Here is a 21,531-nt window from a genome sequence, read left to right as displayed (position 1 = left end):
AGCGGGTACCATATATCCATTTAACATCATTATGTTTACTTCACACACTCTGCCTACAGTTTCTGCTTAATACCGTGTGAATCAGTGTCTTGTTTCATGATTATGTGACAAGAATTGAAATCGATGTGTGCTGCAAATCTCTGACACCAGCTAGTTCTAACTTTTGTGTGCAGCAGTTCGAAATAGGGGATTTACACTTGGTATCATTCAAACATCTGGGTGTTCGAGCTTTCCTCATTACTCCTGGTTTAATGTGATATATACCCTTTCAAAAGGCCACACTCCCGCCATCCATCATCAACCGCCAAGGTTGTTCAACCCGTTCTGATTACAGCAGTCAAGCTTTTATTTTGGAGAGAGAACAGTGCAACATTTGACTGATAGGACAATGCAGTTCACATAAATTCACTGAATGTTTATCCTCTGCCACACAATGAAATCTGACAAAAATAATCCTCCCTAGTCAAGACAATTAATCACAAGCATTTCTGCATGGCTGCTTCGTGATTTTGATGTTCAAAGGGTTCTTTCTAAAAAGCATCAGGATGTAGTCCATCAAAAAAAAAACAATTATATATTTATAATGAACAGTGTGCTCTGTAAAACGGCAAAAGCCTTTTTGAGGAACATTTTCCCTGTTACTTTCTTCTCATATAAGCATGATTATGTGAGTAAATTGAGGGCAGTGGCAGGTGGATTGAAAAATTGGCACCGCGTTCCTGTAGCCTCCCTGAGAAATTTCAAAGTAATCACAACCGATCTGTTATAATTACAGTCGCGATATCTGTCTGCGACTTCATAACTGTCTCTTTATGCATTCATTGCCATGCAGATTTGTGACGGAGGGAGAGTGCTCGCAAAAATAAATACAATCTCGCCCCTGGCCTAATATCAAAGTTGTACTTTTTTAAACATCAAAGATAGTTGTGGTCTTCAAACGGTGTCTTGATTTTGCAAGCACACATTTAATTAGTCCTAGTTACAGTCGCTGAAATAGGTTATCTCTCTGTAGGTGGGTTTCCTTATGAGTATCTATTTAGCTAATTTTCCCTCTATGATATTTTGATTTTAAATTAACATCAACCCACTCATAAATAATCTGCTTTTATTTGAGTTATTCTTTCTTTCTCTGAGCGGTGAAGCAGTGGGTGAGACCTACCCCTTTTCTGATTAGATTCTTGAGGTATATCAGGGAACAGTTCTTTTGATAAAAGAAGATTTAATGAAGAACATATTACTTTCTAGACATATTGAAAGGTGTTTCTTTTGGGGAGTCCAATAAACTAAAAACCTTTATGCCAAAACATCCCATGGGTTTGTGTGTCCTTTAAGCCTCCAAAAATGAAATGTCAAAATGTTACCTTTTCACTCTATAGGCAACACAAAGTTTTTGCTAAGTTTTAGGAAGTGGAGGTGTAGGAGAAAATACTGTATAAATTGTTAAGTTACCCATTTTAGTGGCTTAAAACAAGAGGATTTCAAAAAGAAGACATTTGTCTCTGAATACCGAAGGTAAAACATAAAAAGAAGAGACACAGATGGCCTACTTTATGTGAGCAAAATGTGCAGAATTTTATTTTAATGGTGTCTCTCCTCATTCCTTTGAGGTCATGGCCTTTCTTTTCTGTGTCTCGGCCAGACTGAATTCTGAAAAGAAGGAGTGAATCACAACGTCTAATGATGTACAAAACTGGCAGCTACATATTGATTCATTTCACGGGCCTTTTGTGAACTTATGAGCTTTACATTGAATGTTTCTAGCGATACAATAAAGGCACAGTGCAAAGCTCAGGTTTTAGATGCTTAGAAATTAGATCTGTTGATATTTTGCTTCCTGTCCTATTGCCACAGGAATCATGAAACACATGCTCAGCATGCATAATCCAGAATTAATTTCCTTCCTTCAAAGCACCTGTGCTAAATTAGCAGTAATCAAAGTTAAATTAGACCAAAACATATTATCATTGTAAATTGACGACTTGAGCAATTACTGTGTGGTTGTCATTTTCTGATTTGCTTCCAACAGCCTTAAAATTGAGATTGAAAGCAACATTGAAAAGGTGGACAGATCCAAGGTTGGTGCCACATTCATTGGCTGAAATTTGAAAGTATAAGGGTACAGTCACACATGCAGGGGAGTAACCATCAGCAGACGAGGCGAACGCCACATGCACCTCTTTGCTCTTATTGGAAGCTGCAAGTTTGCCACTCAAAGTTTGAACTAAAGTTTGAAGCAAAGATGCAGTTTAGATGCATATGTGACCGTGCCCTAAATTACTGGTTCCCTACCTTTTTTCTTTGGAGCCCCACCTCTATCTAAGAACTAAGTAGTTCTATTTTTGAGTAAGACTTTGGTCTAAATTGAGATTTCAGTCAATATGTGCAAATGTAATTTTGCAACCTCAGACCAGACAAAGTCTTGTGAGCACCCAGTCATTTTGATATATAATGTTTAATAGAAATTGTTCATTATATGATTGTTTATTAACTAATCTCGCAGGTAACATATCCGGCATCCTGTGTGTCTTCTTCTGCTAAATCCTACGGTCTAAACTATGTGATTACAGTGTAGCATACAGGTATATGCTAGTTGTTGCTGCCCCCTGGTGGTTTGGAGTAGTAATAAGTCCTACTAGTGATAATAGGTACAATGATAGGTAAAAATTGAACAGCTGTCACTAAATTAATATAGCTACACTACAATGATATAACAACACTAAAATAATGCATTTACTCTAAAATAATAGACCTAGACTAAACTAATGTCGCAACACTGAAATAATATATCTCTGTGCATCATTATGAGAAATAAAGTAGACATTTAAAAGCAAAAATTACTTTCACTAGTAATTAATTGCAGTGTGGTGACGTAACTAGTAACTAGAGTGACTCTCCTTTTCAAAAACAATTTCTCCAGTAAGATGATTTGCTGTTGAGGAGTTTTTGTGCTTCTTTACATAAATCAAAAGAATGCAGAATGCAGGAAATCAATTGTCGAATTCTCAAATTTTCTTTGGGGAAGACAACCTGACCCCACACGTTATTCAGTCCACCTCTGTGTAAAGTAAAGCCCCTGATTTTGACAAATCTTTGATCAGCCCTGCTTAGAAAATAGTAATTGACAAATCAATTTACATTTACTTTCTATTCTGGAGCTATAAATTGTGGATGAAGTTCTCCCAGTTGTCAAGTAATTGTAGATGTTCAAATTTCCATTTTTTCTGACCATGTTAAGGACCTCTCCTCCTTCAAATATATTTTAGGGACTTTCAGCCAAGCAGAGATACAGATTTGGAATTCCTGAGCTGAATGGACAGTTCTGAGAGCATATTTTCTGTAAAGCAAGCTGTTTTGACCTTGCATTTTTGATCTTGTGCTACCTTAGTCATATGGAGTTTGGCCGTTGGTTCTTTTTATCCAATTTGTTATGACAGCAGGCTAGCAGTGGTCAGAGCACAACTTGTAGCCCCACCTGCTCGGGGCAAGTGAAAGCACTTTCACCGAAATTATCTGAATTTTTCTTTGGGAGGGACAGAGCTAAACAACCTGGCATTGCAGCTTACTGGGTGTCTGTGCAGGCAGCTGCTGGCAACCGTATGTGTGTTTAGAAGCTTACATTCATGGACGCAAACAAAAAAAGCAGATTGTTTTTTCAAGGTGAGCAACTCCACATATCACCCCAAAGGTTTTGTTTAACAGTGGTTCCGATTTAGCTCCCTATCAACTTGTTGCATGGCAAGTTTTGTTACTATTTTTGATTTGTAAAATTGCATTTTTAGCCTTGATAGTGTCATGGCTCCAGGGATGGGAATGACTGAAATATCTTAACAACTACTGGACGGATTGCCATGGAATTTGATACAGACACTCAAGGTCAAAGTTTTAACTTACCCTGGGGAATTTTTCAATAGTTTGATTAGATTTTGCTTCCGCCAGCCAAATCATGATTTTGATTTTGTGTGTATCCATGTCTAAATTTCATTCCAGTCCGTCCCACAGTTATGGAGACATGGGTCTTTAGGTCTTTCTTGTTCAGGATCAATTCTAAATAGTTTGGTGATTCTTAACTTCATCTGCATGGATCTTCCACAGTGGTCCACAAGCTCAGATAATAATTTAACATAATAACTTAATTTGCACAACATTGACAAGTAGCAACCCTTGAAATCTTGCGCAATCATGGGACTGAGCTCCAACCCAATCACTGTACGGCACCCATCTATGATGGCAAACATATAGGGCTGCACCATATGGTACAAAAAAACCCAATTATTTTTAGAGATATTGTAATTTCAATATGATTCACAATTAATGTTAATGAAAATGGGTATCTGGGCATCTCTGCAGGATTACAGTACTTTGTTTTAATGCTGTTTTGTCACACATTATTCCTTTATCAAAAAATTTGCTCATGTTATTTGGATAATGCACTTGCTCATATTGCAATTTCTGTAAAAGGTCGATTAATTGTGCAGCCCTAATTGCAACATAGTAGCCAATTAGCTATATTTTCATCCAAACTGTACAGACATTCTTGCGAGCCACAATAGATCATTTTGTAACTTCACAAGCAAGAAACTCTGACATAACCTCCACCTCAGAAACCACCAGCTACAGTGCAGAGGGTGAGGCTAAGGCACAGAACGTTAGCTGTGCTATAACCACAGCTAACACAGAGAAGACCTAAAAATATTCAATGCAATAGGGGTCCCCGCTCTCTCTACAAGCTAGAGGGTCCATTGCCTCAAAACCGTTGGAGCCATTTCATGTTTAAATCAGTAAATACTTTGATCAATATCAGTCTAAGCTGTATTTTGTGTTAAGTGCTAATTAGCAAATTTTAGTGTAATAACATAGTTAAACTAAACTAAGATGGTGACTATGGTAAACAAATATAAAGCGTGTTAGCACTGAGAGCACTGCTGCCTCACAGCTGCTGGCAGAGCTGTAGATAAAGAGCCTCAGTGGAGAAACTTATGGTGTGTTGTGTCCTAACTGTTAATATTTCATGTCAGAGCTAACAGCTTAGCCTCCAAGTAGAAGTTTCAGATTTAGTTTTATCTTTGCTTTTTCTCTGTTGGTGATTGACTTTACACTCATGTGGCTTCTGCATAGCTTTACAGTCATTAGTGTCTCAGATCAAAACTAAAAAGATGAATGAATTACTTCTGCTATCAAAGAGGGTGCCGATGTACTTTGTATTCCAATTCCAGCTGCCACAATTGACCAGGAAGAAAGAAACAGCGGCTGACTATTTAAATATCTGTGATCAGTCTTGTTCTGAATCAAACAAATAAGGAGATGGATTTTCATTATTTCAAGAAACTAAAATGTATTATACTGAGATTCTAAAACAGCAATTCAGCTTGCTGCGACTTATTTGACTTTGCAAAGCTACTCAGATGAAGGATTCCGTGCACACCTCTCTTCTCTAAACACAATATTCTCAGCCTAAAATTTGTACTGTTTTGCCAAATGTCAGACAAACAAAACACGCGGAAGTCTGATTTTAATGCACAGCATGCTCTTTCTGTTCAGCCGAGTGCGGAACTGCAGGTCTAGGAGTATATAAAAGTGTCTGTGAAGGACACTTTGCATGGGAATTTTCCACTAAACACCTTTAACTTCTTGGTGGTAGAATAACGTTGTTAAGGCTATGAGTCAAAGCGCTGCCAAATGCATATCAGTTCAAAGAGCTGCGCCTTGGGCAAATGTTCTACGAGAATACCAGAAAGGGCGCGTACAGTGTGCCAGGTTGGTCTTTGTTGATTGAACAGCCGCATCCTTTGGTTCCTTGAGTTTTTCTCCAGTTCAGCTTACCATGCCGCCTTTGACATATCTATTTTTTTTCTCTCTCATAATGTAGACTGTGTGTTTGGTTTTTACATGAAAGTCACAGTGGCTTAAAAGCTGTAAGAGGGAGATAGGAAGGAAGAAAGTCTTGCCTTCGCAGTATACAAAGTTTTATTAAAATTCTGCTCGCTTCTCTGCCGCCTGGACTGGCAAATGTGTATTGTGCACCGTGTTATCATCTTAAAGCTGTCAGATCCTACCAAATATGAACATGTCCAGAGATATTGTAATCAATAAAGCATTAGGGATTCATATAAAAACAGCAAATATGCTGCTCTCAAGGTTGAGGTCAGACATATTAGTTGCTAAAGGGAAGAGAAGGGAAGGGAGTCTTTTGTTCGCACTTCTTTCACCAGTTTTGTGATTTTTTTTTTTTTTACCACTTTGTTTCTCTCTAATCACAGAATGCATTCACTATTTGAGCAATGGGGCTATTTCTTGTACCACCTTGTGCTTTATTCATTTCGATGTATATCTCCGTCATGATGGGGCTATTAAGGAAAACATCTGTCAGCTGTCTAGCAGGAGCATGTATCCGTCCCAGGTGAAAATCACGGTTTCAAATGATACCACGTTTTTGTCTGGATGCTTATTATTTTGGTCTGTTCACTTGCTTTTTCTCCTTTTCTCACTCTCTCTTTCTCCGACAATTCACTTTCATTTTAGTTCAGGCTGTGCCGGCATGGTCGAGGGATTCCTTACAATGCAAAAGCACAGAGGGAGATAATAAATTAAATTCAGTACCCCGTCTCTCTCTTTTTCTGTCTCTCACTTCTTGTCATTTATATTTGCTCACATACACAGCTTTAGGCAAACAATGTACCTATATATAATGTTGCTATATTGTAATAGATGTATAAAATTGGCATTTCATTTAATTCTCCTATGGCACACTCCAGAGGTGGAAAGTAATAAAGTATAAATACTTTGTTTCTGTACTTAAGTAGAGAGTTCAGGTGTCTGTACCTGACTTGATTAATTTTAAGACAATTTTTAACTTTTACTCTCTACATTTGAACCCACATATCTATACTTTGTACTCTTTACATTTCAAAACATGCTAATTACTTTATTTTTAATGCATTAGAGGGGGATTATTGATTATATTAATTTTGCATTGCTGCAATGTGCCTTCCCAACATCAAGACTCATTGCAACCTTAATGGATCAGACAGTAAAACATTAAAAAAGATGATTGCTTGGTGTTTCCATCAGTGCAAATCACTCACAACAGATGTAACAAGAGGAAAATTACATAAAGGAAGTATCAAGACAAAAATGACATAACAAGATGGCATACACATAACAAAATGTAACAAGATGAAAATGTAGAAGGTGTAACAGGAAAAAAATGACAAAACAAGATGGAACAAGATGAAACTATAAAAGTTGTAACAAGATGAAAAAGACAACAAGATATAAGAACATTAAAATGACGTAACAAAACAAAATAATGATGATGATGAAGATGTAACAAAACCAAGACGATGTAACAAGAAAAAAATGACGTAAATGACGTAACAAGATAAAAATGTTGTAAAAGACACAACAAGATGAAAAAATTATGTAACAAGACAAAATGAAAACAAAATAAAAGATGTAAATATAGGAAAATAAAGTAAAAGACATTATAAGATGAAAATAATGTAAAAGATATAACAAGAGGAGACAGAGGGAGACTCAACCGTAGAGAAAAAAAGACTTTGCACAGAAACAAGAGAAATGTACTTTAGAGGGCAACCTTACTTTTATACTTCGAATACATTTCAGAGCCTTTGCTTTGTCACCTTTACTTGAGTAAAGAAGTCTTGTTTCTAAGCACCTGTGCTTCTACTTGAGCAAAAAATGTGTGTACTTTTGCCACCTCTGCCACTCTCACGCTATGCTGATATTGCTGTTTGTTGTTGTTTTTCCTTTGATTCTTTCTAGGGAGTTTGGGAGATGGAAGGTGAACAACTTGGCGGTGGAAAGGAGAGATTTCTTGGAGTCTCCGTTACCTCTCACTCCTGAGTTCATCAGGAACATTCGACTCCTGGGCCGCAGGCCCACCACCCAGATGATCACCGATAATCTGATCAGGAAGTATGGGACTCACTTCCTCTTGTCAGCTACACTGGGAGGTAAACAAAAACAAAGTTGTTCCACTGTATATAGGTCGACTACATTTAGGGATTGCTCAAAACCACTTTTTCATGTCAAATACGATAGTGGTACTGCAAGCTTGAGCATCTGCCGATACCAATGCCAATCTGATGCCATCTTTTTCCTTCTGTTACACAACTGAGCTGTTAATAATGCATTTGTGTGGATGCACTTTGCTCAACCTAGCCATCTAAAAAACATCAGTGCCCAAACTGTGAAGCAAATATTCTACTCCAATGATGGAAGAAATATGTAGCCCACAACTTGACTCTTTTTATTTAAAGTTATAATCAGCATTTTTCTTTAAAAAAAAAACAATGCACAGATACATATAAACATAATATCTTTCTATCATCGCTTCAAACCCACTAGAAATGTGTGGTGGTGGCTGTATCAGCAGAGACCCTGCCCTCTGCTTGTATTTCCTTATTTTTCTCATTGTTTTGCTGTGGTGAGGACGTTTCACCAACCCAAAACGTTGGTATCTGACATACTGATGCGCTTATGAATAACTCAGAAAAATCCTACAGACTCTACCTTTAAACTTTTTTTACACCCAGCACTTTTTGCTGCGGTTTTGCTCAGCACCGTTCAAACACTTAAAATGAAAATGCATGAATGCATAAATCTGCTGCAGTGCTGCAGACAGCATCCATGTCTTAGCTCCAGTTTACGACACATGCTGCTCATCTGTGTTGCTGGTGCTTAAAGATTAGTTAAGCATTTAGGTGATAGTTTAGGCAAATGGATCATAGCAGACTGACACTGATACTGAGTATGGGATCAGTACATCCCTAATCGCGTTAATTAGTCATCTTTATCATGGAGTACATTGGCCCATATGCAAAAAACCTGGGAATAAATTGGTGAACCAACTCCACCAACTGGTATTTTATTTGTTCACTAAGCTGTGCAGCCCTTCGTTTTTTTTATTTTGAGCCTTGCCTTCTGGCTCAGTAAGTATGCAATTTTCAGTAACAAAGAAGGCACGTTCAAAAAAATCATTGTAATCTTTGAAACAATGGTTCTTGTTTTCAGACCGACGAAGACAAAAGCAGTCTTTTCATTTTTAGCGAGCAACTGTCAGTTTTGCTGAATAAAAATGGTTACCATTGCTGGCAGATTTTATCATCTGTCACTACTCAAATGATCAAGATTAATTCTGGGAGATGGCTGCAAAAGTCTTTGGTTGATTTTTTTTTTTTTTTTGATGTTTTAACTGATTGAAAATGAGAAGCCTGCAAAAAGGGATATATCAATGATGATCATGCTAACTCTGTACAGGAGTAATGGGGAAAAAAATGCTATTGGGTAAAGAAAACATGCTCAGTAGCTGTTGATTCATGTAGAAGACCCAGACCCAGCGTAGAGCTAATTAACCCAAGTATTCCAGTGTTGGAGTATGAGTGGAAATGTGCTTTTAGGAGGTACTAGGCTTTACTAAAGTATACAGTTTGGTATAGAATTCATGTTGCTAAAAGCTTTTAGAATTGAGTCTTCCCGGCTTTGCATATGGAAAACGAATGGACATGGCACAGTAGTTCAATGTAGTAACTGTATAACACATCGCAACAAAATAATATGCCACCGGCAGCACAGAATCCCTCTTCAGAGATGTATGAATACATGTAAAAGCCTGTGTACTGTGAACTTGACACTCCCACTCCCAATCACAGTCACCCCATTTCTGATTTTCTGCAGTATGATGAATGGACAAGCATTAATGGGCCTCTGAGCAGAGAAAGACGTAAAAAAAAAAAAAAAAAAAACTTAAGACGCTAGGGAGTCTCAGGCAAGTCTCGCAGAGCAGATTTGCTTTTACAGAGCAACACTTGTCAATTACTTTAGATCTGACTCCTAGCTTAGAAGAGGTCGCTGTTGTGAGTGGCTCTATGCAATGCAACCCTACCAGCTGCCTGGGCTGATGCAGCCCCTAACTCTGGCTCTCAGCCAGCACTTAGTGGTATGAAGAGAGGAGAATGAGGAGTTTGCCTTGGATTGTTGCCAGAGATATGCCTCTGTGGTCTTGAATGGATTGCCTCTGTGTTCAGAAACATATGGACTTAATGAAATTAATAAATAGATTGTGATATTAAGAGGGTGCCCTTCAGCAGCAGAGGAAGAAATGCAGCGGGTAGAATAATGGCCCTGAAGCATTAACACTGCATTATGATGAGAAATATGATGTGCAGTGTCTTGGGGACTCTCAAGCAAAGAGAGTGTGCTGCACCGTGGCCCCTAGACTTATGAAGTGCTGATTGCTATGATCAGTGGCTACTGAGACAGGGTGGCGTGGCTTTTCCTAATTGTGGTCAAGTGTCTTTGTGCTTCAGAGGCTCCTGTATGGGTGCTCTTAACCACCTGGAATCTGGTGTATGTGTCTCTCCCAGAGCGGAGCAGGTGGCGGCTTTTAAAATTGTGGCAGAGTGTTAAATTGTAGATTAATTGGAATAATTCAAAACAAAAAAAAAGAAGCTATCACAGGCCTGTGCCAGCGTGAACACAGAGGCAAATTCAGACTCTCAAACCTCATTAACAGAAAATCCAAGTGAAAAGATCTGACAGCTGTTAGCACATTTTTTGACGGACAAGTGATTTGTGGGAAGTGCAATGCATAAACACCTCAGCTTGAGTGCTTAGCATCACAGATAGAGGCAGCAAACACCAAAACTCTTAAACACTTAAGATATTAACACTTTGATTTTGTGTCAGAGAAGCGTACCTCAGCCTGAGAACGATTGCAAGCCCTTATAGCGATAGATAATGTGCACAGTCTATGCGTCTAATTGCAGTTGTTAGTAATTTAACAATGAAATGTTTTGTCTCTATGCAGGAGAAGAGGCCTTAACGATATTTGTGGACAAGCGGAAACTGAGTAAGAAAGCAGAGGTGAGCGACTACTCGGGTAACTCCTCCACTGTGACTCTGGAAGCTCTGCACCAGCTGGCTGCCTCCTACTTCATTGACAGGGAGAGCACTCTACGCAAGCTGCACCACATCCAGATCGCCTCCACTGCCATCAAGGTAACGCCTTCGTATCTCTATCGTTGAGTTCTTAGGGCGAGTTTGTAGACTAGTGCATTGATTATCAAATTTTCCATCTTCTTTATTCTTCCATCAGCCCAGAAAAAGTCAATGCAATTAAAATAATAATTAGGTTGCAAGTGCTGCAGAAAATACATGAAAATAAAACAAACAGAGAATTAAAAGATTGATAACCATACATAAGACAATAAAGCAACACCAATAGGCAGGTACTGAGCCGGCAAGCTTGATCTCCTCGGGCAGAGAATTTCATTTTCTAGGGCAGTCATTCCCAAACACTGGGTCGGGACCCACCGGTGGGATACAGGAGTCTTTATTTAGTTTGCCAGATAAATAAAAGATAATGGACACAATTCTGCAATTTCACATTTAATAAAACAAGACATTTGAGGATGTCATCTTGGACTTTTTATGGACCAAAAAAGTAACTGATTAGTGGAAAACTTATTGCCAGATTGACCACTAGTTGATAAATAGGTGCAAATGTGAAAACAGGTGGAGTGCAAAGTCATATGTATCTTGATTCAGGTCATGATGGTTTTGCATTGTTATAAACTGGGTCCCCAGAAAAAAAGGTTTGGGAAACACTGGCCTAGGGGCCCTGACGACTTAAAGCCTGGTCAGTGAAGCTAATTCGCCAACTTTGACTGAGGGACAACCAGCGAGGGCACGTTGGGCGACAACTCAGGTCACAACGTGGAACATAAGGAGTCAAAAGCTCTGTAATATAACTGGGTGCCAGAACATGTTGGGCCTTAAAAGTTGAATCAATCCTGAGTTTAACTGCCAGCCAGTGGAGGAAGGCAAGAATTGGGGAAATATGGGACTTGTGATTGGTTTAAAAATCAAAATAATAAAAAGGTTAATAAAAAGGTTAATAAAAAGGTTAAAATACTAGCGGCCGCACTCTGCATGATTGTATAAATCTGCTGCAGTGCAGTAGTTCAAGCGTGAAAAAAAAAACAAAAGAACAAAAATCAAAGGCATGGATAAGCCTTTCCAAGTCGGGAGGAAATAAGGCTGATCTTATTTTGGTAATATGAAGGTGAAAGTAGCAGAATTTAATGATTTTACTGACATGGAGTTCAAAGTTCAGTCGAGAATTGAATGTGCTACCTAGATTTCTTGCTGTAGAGTTTATATTTGTTGGCAGTGGACCAACAAACAGTTGTGCTTTGCTTGAATATTTTGTCTGTCTTGTCTGAGTTTAGCTGCAAAAAGCTACAAGTCATCCATTTCTGAATAGCAGTTGCGTATTTCGTAAAATTTTTAGATTGCAAGAGATTTGAATAGATCTGGGTATCGCCAGCCTATCAGTGGTTGCAGACCCCATGAACACAGAACAACCAGGGAGGTCATTTTGACAATTTTCACATTTATATTTGCAATGCTGCTGGTACCACACTTTTCCAACAAGTGTCTGTATTTTCATTTAAAATGTTATTTTTATATAAATGACACAAAAGACAAAGGAAATGTGATACTCTTTACATATTTCATCCCTAGGTGGTCATACCGACCACACAGATATTGCCACTGTTGTGTTGTTACTTTTTGTACAGTTGGAGATGCATCTTGGTTGCTTAGCAACTATCATTGTCTCTGTCAATAAAATTTCACTAGAGGTCTCAATGTACAATTTCCCGACATTAAAATACAAATAATTGATTAACTGGACTCATTTAAAACTAAAGTAGAGGAGACCAGGGACACTTTTGTTCCAGCACATATAACTCAGTGACTTTTTGTGTTAAAGCTCTCAAAGTTTGAAGCAAAGCAACTTTCTTTGGTTTTATTTTTGTACTCACTTCCAGCTTTTCCCATAGGCTATGGCCTTGTTCTAGGTGGAAATGAGTTATTATTGATGTTAAAAGAATATGTTTATAATCTTATAAAATAAATTTAACTGTCTCTTGCTCTGAGTAATTCTAGATTAATCTAAAATTTGATTTGGCTCACTGATGATTATCAACCTACAGAATACTGCTGTGAATCTATATAATTATTATGGCGTGCATATTGATAAATATATAAATAAGTTGAATAAAATTTACATTTTGGTGTTTTAAAAAGACAAATTTACAGAATATTTGCATTAATCTCTTAGTCTGGTATTTTCTCACGAGAAAGGAGAGGGAAAATAAAATGGGCAGTGATTGAATTGCTTATTGATTGAATGTAACAATAAAATGAGATTTTCTGATGGTAAAAAGCTTGTAGCCTTGGTAGATTAATGCCGCTGCTTTTTCTTTGGCAGCCTTTTGTTGTCTCTGACCCTACAGCATCTGTAAAAAAAGATCCTAAACTCTTTTCCTGCGTTTGCATTCTAATTTTGTAAACTCTGATATGAAGCTTATACCAAGCCAAACTATAATCATATTTTTTTTTCCTGAAAATCAGGTAAATGAAAACTATCTAGAGTGACCACAGGAGACATATGGCCAACTCACTTTCAAAGTAGAGGTCTGGTCACAATGCTCATAGAATTTAAATAAGCAGCCCGGGAGCTTAGTAAGGCAAAATAGGGCTATTAAAGGTAGTAAAGTATAATTGACCCATTAGATCAAATTACACTGGAGTTCATATGACCATAAAAAGAAGAAACAGAAACAAGAGTACTGTCTTAAACAGCAGAGAGCAAGTGCTCTATTTTAAGAAGTCTGGAATCACAAATATGACTTTTTTTTTTTTTTTATCCTTTGTTATAAAGCGTCAGACAGGCTTTGATTGTAAACAAAATCACAGAATACGATTCCAGGGTTTTAGGATTTAAACTGTACCTCTCACTGCCATCTGGAGCTGCTTAAACATGGGAAGCTGCCCAGAGACGCTTCTTTTGAAACCTTTCCTTGAATGAAAAAGATGCATAATTACTATAACTGGAGGTGATGTGATATAATATTCTGCCCCGGACTAACTATATCCCATTTTCAATGAGAAACATTCAAAGACATGAGCCCTTTGGCATTATCGAATGTGTAAAATGTGTAGAGTATGGAGAATAAATCTGGTACGGGAAACGCACAAAATTTAGTGTCTCACCACAGCCAAGATTTATTTAGACAAAGAGACTGTTATTGTTTTGTCTCTGATGACAGAATTGCAATTCAAATATCAGATAATAAAAATATTAGATATAAAAGTATAAATACACTTGACAAATAACAAGAAGAAAAGCCACCAAATTCAAGGAGGATCAGTTTTATTTTCGGTGCCATCCCTGGCAGCAGCCTGCCAGAGATGCTCTTTGTTGCCTTGTGTCATTTTACTGTTTTTATATTTATGTACTTTTTATCAGCTTCTTGCTAAACTAGTAAGCCGATTTGGCAGCAGTATTTTTTGTTTCATTTAAGCTTACTTTCAGCGTACTTGTATGCATGAATTTGAAAGGAAATGAATGAGAGAGTGTTGGCGAGGCGAAGCCCCCCCTTGCTGTTTCCATGCAAAGGCGAAATCTTAGGTAATAAAAATATTAAATATAAAAGCGTAAATATACTTGACAAATAGTGAACAGAAAAGCCAACAAATTCAAGAAGTATCAATTCGATTTTTGATGCCATCCTTAGTGGCAGCCTGCCAGAGTTGCTCCTGTTGTCTTGTATCATTTTACTGTTTTTGTATTTATGTACTTTTTATCGACTTCTTGTTTAACCAGTAAGCAGATTTGGCAGTCGTAAATTTTCCATTCATTTTAGTTTACTTCTATAGTTTTTTTAATATAAAACTTGTTGAAATGATTTCAGTGTGTGTGTCAGGGATAATACTGATAGACATGATCATTTTGGTCACTATAATCATAATATGGAATTTTCGTACATCTCTAAGAAGCTCATTACGCACTTGATCTCTGTGTACCTAACAGTGTTTACAATACATCACTGTTCACGAGAAACAATCACAGATTGCAATTTGTATTTCAATTTGATATTTGTGTCTTACATATAGGTATATTTTGAAGGTGAAAAACTGTCTTTCTAACAGTCACACGTAGGTTTGGGCGATATTTCCTTGTTAAAATACAATGATCAGCGGTGAGGCGGAAAATGATGCTTTTTATCAGTCTGCTTGTGATGAGATATGATCTTCAGTAGCCGCAAGCACATTGAGTCTGGAGGAAGGTCTGTGATGTGCACATATGGTGAGGGGAAGATAAATGAATCTTGTGAAACAGCGCTCGTGACAGGTTTCTGCCTCCGGTTGTCACCTTCAGGTAGCATGGGGTTAATAGGGCCGTGGAGGGGAGGATGACCCTCCTTTCTGCCTTTTCCATTCTTCTGAACACAGTGGTAGTCGGTTTGTGAAGTGTGGCTTTCTCTGCTGTAGCAGAACATGAATCAGACTCCCTGTACTTATATCAAAGCTCTGCCCTCTCACTACATTGTGTTCAGGGAGGGTTGGGTATTTCTTTTTGCAGCTAAGGTGGGCACATCAGAGGTGCAGAGGCAGATGCTTTTGTGTGTTTCATTTCTTGGGAATTAGGGTTTTTTCTGTAGCTACAGAGAAGAAGAGAGTGTGCTTTCATGCTCCAAAGGCAGTCATCGGGCGTAACTGACAGGTAGGAAGTGGAAACAGGAGAAACTCACCTCCATCACTGCTAGAAAGTGAGTCAAAGGAGCGACGAATTCCTCCACACATTTCCACAGGGCGTTGACCCACACAGCGGTGGAAGAGATACAACTAAGCGCTCGTCTGCATGAATTTGAAATCGAACAAGTAAAGGAATGAATGAGAGAGGGTTGGCGAGGCGAAGCCCCCCTGCTGTCTCCATGCAAAGGGGAAATTGAAGCTCATTTTGGAGGAAAAGCCTGTTACTGTTGTGGTGTGCTGGGGGTTGGCTGTGGAAATCTGAGTTCTCTTTAAGAAGTCACGGCGCAGAGCAGAGTCTGTGATCAAATCGGCTTGTTTGTACATTGAGTAATGGCTCCAGTTGTTCGAGAGCATCAGGGATCATTTTTGTTACAATTTGAGAATTTCCTAGAGTGAATTGATGGTGATATCCCCAACCGACTCAGGCCATATTTGCCAGTCAGGCTACACAGTGATGAACAAAGCGACAGACTTGAACGAGGAAACAGCAGGAGTCTCTGGTTTCATATTTTCATCTGGTGGACAGCCTCTCGATTGTATTTTGTTGTCATTATGGTGGAGAAATACATTTTTGTGTTCCATGACTCGATCGATTGCTTTCTGAACTATCACAGAGATAGACAGCTAACTTTATCTATCCATGATCACAGCCAAACCGGACTTTATTTTTACAGCATTTCTTTGGCATACACATGAAAAAGTAGTGGAAAATTGCCACAGCAAAACAAAATACAAACTTACTGAGTCAAGTTTCCAGATGCTGATACACTATGCTGCATTAAACTTTGAGTCAAATGACCGTGTGAAGTGATTATTACCAACTCTGCAACTTTTCAGCCTCATTTAATTAGCTTGTGTTTTAGTTTTGCTGCCTACAACTTTTCAGTTTGGCTCAGTCTCATCAAACCTGTTTCCACCTGCAGAATGCATCAATTTCCACCAAACAAGCTGTGATGAACATATTGCACACTATATCTCACCAGCATGAGATGGCAGACAGGTAAAGATAAGATCTAAAGCAAGATGGCTTTCTCAGGATCTGGTGGAGACCAAAACACAGCGAGAAAGAGAGTGAATATTGGGCCTCGGTTGGATACTTAGTGATGCTAAGTAAACTACTGTTTCAAATGAATACTGTATATCTGCTGGATGTGTAATCAGAGGAGCTGGGAATTGTATTACTCTAAATTATCATATTTAATTTCTCTTAAAATAATATCCTCAGTATCTCAGGTAATGAGGTTAACAAGTAGTTCTTATCTCAGGTCGTCAAATGCTGATATATTTGTCATGCCCCTTAGCATATTGCATTAATGTTTAAACTGTTTTATACTGTGCAAGGTACCATTTAGTACCTCTATGACACAGTGCCAGAAAGCCTCTTTAACATGTGGTGTAAAGTTTTAAGAAACGGTTGCAGTTTTGTCAGGTTTAGACACCAAAACTACTTAGGTTTAGGGAAAACAAAGCTTACGTTACATTACGTTACATTATGTTACGTTGTTATGTTACATTATGTTGTTACGTTACGCAGTTACAGCATTCAAGGTCTGTTATTTCTGTATGACAGACTGTTGCTATGGAGAGCAGATTGTTGCCATGGATGCAGTTCTGATGATAATACGCCGTCGACTCTGTGTTGGGTTCCTGCATCACTCTTCATCCCATATGTTATGCTATGCTACATTGTGCTACACTATATTATGCTATGCTATGTATGCTACATCATGTGACTTAGAACTTTAGACTTTGGGCTTCACTGCGGTCTCCTGGGTGAAATTCCTGCATTTGTGTGACATGTACCATATGCAGACTTTGTTGTTCCTTATCATAGGTCACCTGACATGGATGGGTTTACACTGAACTTACATGAAAGTGCGTTGCATCCCATACAGATGCTCAAGAGTACCTTGTGTGTCTGCGCTAGTTGAGTGACACGGCGCCACTCTTACAGACAATGTAAGTGATTCCGAGCTGTAGTTACATCTTCATCGCTGTAATTGAAAACTCCACAAATTCATTCAAAACTGACAGTTAAAGAAGGAGACTATTACTGGTCACCCACATAGCAGAATTTTAAGATAATAGACTTTTCCTACCATAGTGCCCTTTGGTAGTCCTGGTAAGCTTCTTAAAGTTTGTTAAGTACACAAGTTTTTACTTTTGACCCTCTCATTAAAAGGAGACATTAAACATCTAAATCAATTCAAGTTTTGCACCAGTGATGCACTTGAGAGAGTTGCACTCCCATTCAGTCCTTGAAGTGCTTCAAAAGACAGTCATCATACATTGTCAATGCACTAATAAATCTAATAATAACTCCTCCAGCTTTGTTAATGTGTTAACGGAAATAATTGTATAACATGATAGTATGTCAGGTTGTGTGTCTACTGCCCTCAAGTGGTCCAGAATAATTCAATGCAACTAAAGAATTTCTCTCTCTTTCTTTAGCAGAGGTTAAAGTTAAGGAACAACTCATCTCAATTCCTCTGACAGACTATTTCGAGAACAACAAAAATAAATGGTAAACATTTGTTTGCCAGTATGTGTTAAAGGTTTGTTATAATTCAGAATATTTCAGCTGCTTACTCATCGGCTTTATGTGGCATTGATCAAAGCTTTCCTCTTTCTGTGCTTCTCTTCCGCCCACTCTGCTGCTTGAGTGAGTCACTGAAATACGTTAAGCGCTGTATCACCTGGACTTAAAGTTCACACCATGAAATAAAAAAAAGGAAACAAGGCAGAAATCTTCCGCAGGGCACCAGCCTTTGCTCCGTTCCCTCAAACAGCTATGTGCCAAGATACAGGTGGCCAATAATGTCCTATTAAGTATTTTTAATATACCAGAATGGATCTACAGTGAATAGCAGCTGCTATGCAAAGCGGAAATTGAATGCTCTGCTCATCAGTCAATGTTTTGCCATATGGCATATCATATGGCATATCAAATAATTCCTTATATGGATTCAATATTCATGTGGTCTGAAACCCAGGTTTGTATCTCATTTCCTCACATTCATATCAGGATTAAAATCCCTCATGAGGGAAACAAGGGATTTATAATGTGATATAAATATTATAGTCAAAGAATTGTGCTCAAATTATCTTCATTTTCCTTTTCCCATTCACAGAGGATATTTATTCTTCCGCTTACAAACCCCTTTCTTCTGGATTAGGCTTTTGATTAAAGAACCCCACACTGAGTTTTCACTTTCCTGCAGCACATATGAGTTCCCAAGCCCTTCAGCCCTCTATGATTGTGTTACTGATCGACTGACCCTCATTGTTTCGCCTCATCCGTCTGTCACTTTACACCAACTGTCCCCTGACAAGCCTGACCAGGACAAATCGCTGAACAAAATATGGTGTCCCAGAACCACAAAGAGAGAAAAATGAGAAGCAGTTAGACGCTCCCTGCCGTGTCACAGCAAGAAAAAGGAGACTGCTGAAATAAGATCTCTTCTTGCAAATGAAGTGAAAAAGGATGCTTAGCTGGAGCCGCTTTGTGGCAAAGGTCAATCGAAGCGTCTTCAATCAGTGACTGGACGAAAAAAGAAACGTTTTAGCATTCTTGCAGAAAAATGAGTGCAGCGAAGTACTCTTACAGCAATTTAGAAGAATCCAAATGAGCTTGCCCTGGTTTTCTGTTTCTTTCACTTTCAAAGTACGATTGATTATCGAGAAACTGCTTTATTTAAACAGAACAGACAAAGGCATTTATGTGTTCTTTACCCCCCTCAAACTAATATTGTATCTGAAATTTAAAATTACCTTTATGGTGTTTGTTTGTGTGTGTGTGTGTGTGTGTGTGTGTGTGTGTGTGTGTGTGTGTGTGTGTATAAGGAAATATAACTTCACTTGTCCTGATATGGATGCCATAGGAATTTATAAACAAGCTTTTTATTTGTCGTTGCCCAGGTGACAGAGACCCGCACAGGTCCTCTTGGATGCAGTAACTATGACAACCTTGACTCTGTTAGCTCTGTGCTGGTTCAGAGCCCAGAAAATAAAGTCCAGCTGCAAGGTTTGTTTTACTTTTACCACTTTTATTGTGATTGTTGTGGTAGACTTTCAAAGTTTAAACATTCTTCAGAATGGTATATGCACAAGGGATAAACATGGCATCCAAATTTACAGGTTTATAGATTTTATTAAGTAAGTTATAAGCTCAGCCCAGCACGATATTGCCAATACACTTTCACTGTCACTCCCCAAGTCCACAGTTTGATGATGGTACTAAACCCAGCTTTGTTTTACAGGTTTGCAGGTGATCCTTCCGGACTACTTGAAAGAAAGTTTTGTCCAGGCTGCTCTCAGCTATATTGCTTGTAATGGAGAGGGCGACTTCGGCTGCAAGGACAATGACTGCTGGTGCAACTGTGACCCCAAGTTCCCAGAGTGCAACTGCCCGTATATGGACATCCAAGCCATGGAGGAGAGCCTGGAGAGGATCACAGAGACATGGGGGATCCTCTATAAAGAGTTTGAGGAATCAGGTAACAACGTCCTCTGGAAAATAATGGATTCTTGCCTCCTTTCACATTGAACGCCTCATCAAAATGCAGGAAAATCAAACTTTTGAATATAAATCTTTCATATGAGAGGGAGTGAGGATGAATTCAAGTGTTTTATCTGCACCATTAAATCTGAGTGAGCATCCTGTATGTATGTTCCTCCCTATTCTGTGATTTATAGGTGAACTATAATAGCTGGGTGCAAATTCTGGGTTCTGGCTCACTATCTGCATAAAGCAAATTAACAAGGCGACAGGACCGGATTTAAAAAAATCAACAGCTTTCGGCTCAGGTAGTTTACAATATGTCTGGAGCAGATTAATCAGCTATAAAACCCATTTATTGCGAGTCCGGCTTTTCATATCACCGGGGAAACAGAGTTTGAGTGGAAGCTCCTAGCATAATGTTTGGTTATTATTGCTGTGCTCGGTCACCCTGCCTTGGTGATTATTACTCAGGTGAAATCAAAATGGATGTCTTTCTTTTTTTTTTTGCAGTCCTCAGATTTAGCTGAAATATCCCTAAGTGCAATTACTTTCAAAGTTTATGTTTTAATAGCTGGGTGTGAAGTGAGGGCAGGAGCGTGCTCAGAATGCAGACACCCATAAGAGTCATAAATGTGTCCTTCAGCGAGGGATATCACAGATTTCTAGCTCACGGCTTTATCAGCAGAGGAAGATGTCAGCATGTGGTTTAACCACTGACACAGATGGAGATCAGATTGTGACTTCTCCTTAATACCAGTACTTTTGTTAACCTTGAACCAAATAGTGAAAAAAAGGACATAATATAATCAGAGATGCGTTTCCTGTCCAAACAACTGACTACTGGTTTAGGAAGCATAGTTAGTACGCAGCTTTTGCATTCAGACTAAACATAATTCAGTCATTTCATGTGGAATTTAGTGGTAGATGATAAGGTAAAGATGAGGAATGTGAGAAAAGTTAAAATATTTTTCAAATTAAAGCTCCAGTGTGTAAGATATTCTGGGATTTATTGGCAGAATATGACAGAAATGGTATATAATAGGCCATTCATATGAATGTTATTTTAATCATTGTGTGTTGTTACCTTAGAATAAGCTGTTCCTTGGTGCTGGGCACAGTTCCTCTTCCTCTGAAGCCTAGTTTGACTTACCGGTTGTAGACTGTGCGCAAAAGCCCACCATTGGCGGCCTGCCTCAGGTGGCATATGCCATATCTGCTAACTGCGTTTTCAAAGTCTTCTGTCACTGTAGGATACACCAACAATCTAGCAGCTAAACATGCCAGATTAGTACCGAGGTCGCTTTCTGTATGAACATAAACAATCATGCAGCTGTTACCTTTTTTTTGGCGATAATGTAGTGATGACGTGCAAATGTTGCATCAAAATAAGTACCCTAATACTA

At 38.5% G+C, this 21,531-nt stretch overlaps 1 protein-coding gene across 1 annotated transcript in view; it reads left to right on the top strand.

Moving 5' to 3' along the window:
* The window catches only part of brinp3a.2 (bone morphogenetic protein/retinoic acid inducible neural-specific 3a, tandem duplicate 2), a 75,502-nt gene that overhangs the window by 39,786 nt on the left and 14,185 nt on the right, over positions 1-21,531 (top strand). The window contains exons 3-6 of the mRNA XM_084723586.1: positions 7,783-7,973; positions 10,829-11,019; positions 19,546-19,651; positions 19,887-20,123. Coding sequence (XP_084579712.1) covers positions 7,783-7,973; positions 10,829-11,019; positions 19,546-19,651; positions 19,887-20,123 — 725 coding nt within the window. The remainder of the gene's footprint in view (positions 1-7,782; positions 7,974-10,828; positions 11,020-19,545; positions 19,652-19,886; positions 20,124-21,531) is intronic.

The sequence above is a fragment of the Lutjanus erythropterus genome, chromosome 7 (genome assembly GCF_056507025.1).
Source record: "Lutjanus erythropterus isolate fLutEry1 chromosome 7, fLutEry1.hap2, whole genome shotgun sequence".
Lineage (NCBI taxonomy): Eukaryota > Metazoa > Chordata > Actinopteri > Lutjaniformes > Lutjanidae > Lutjanus > Lutjanus erythropterus.
Note: the sequence above shows the minus strand (reverse complement) of the source record. Positions and strands in the feature narration are given on the sequence as shown.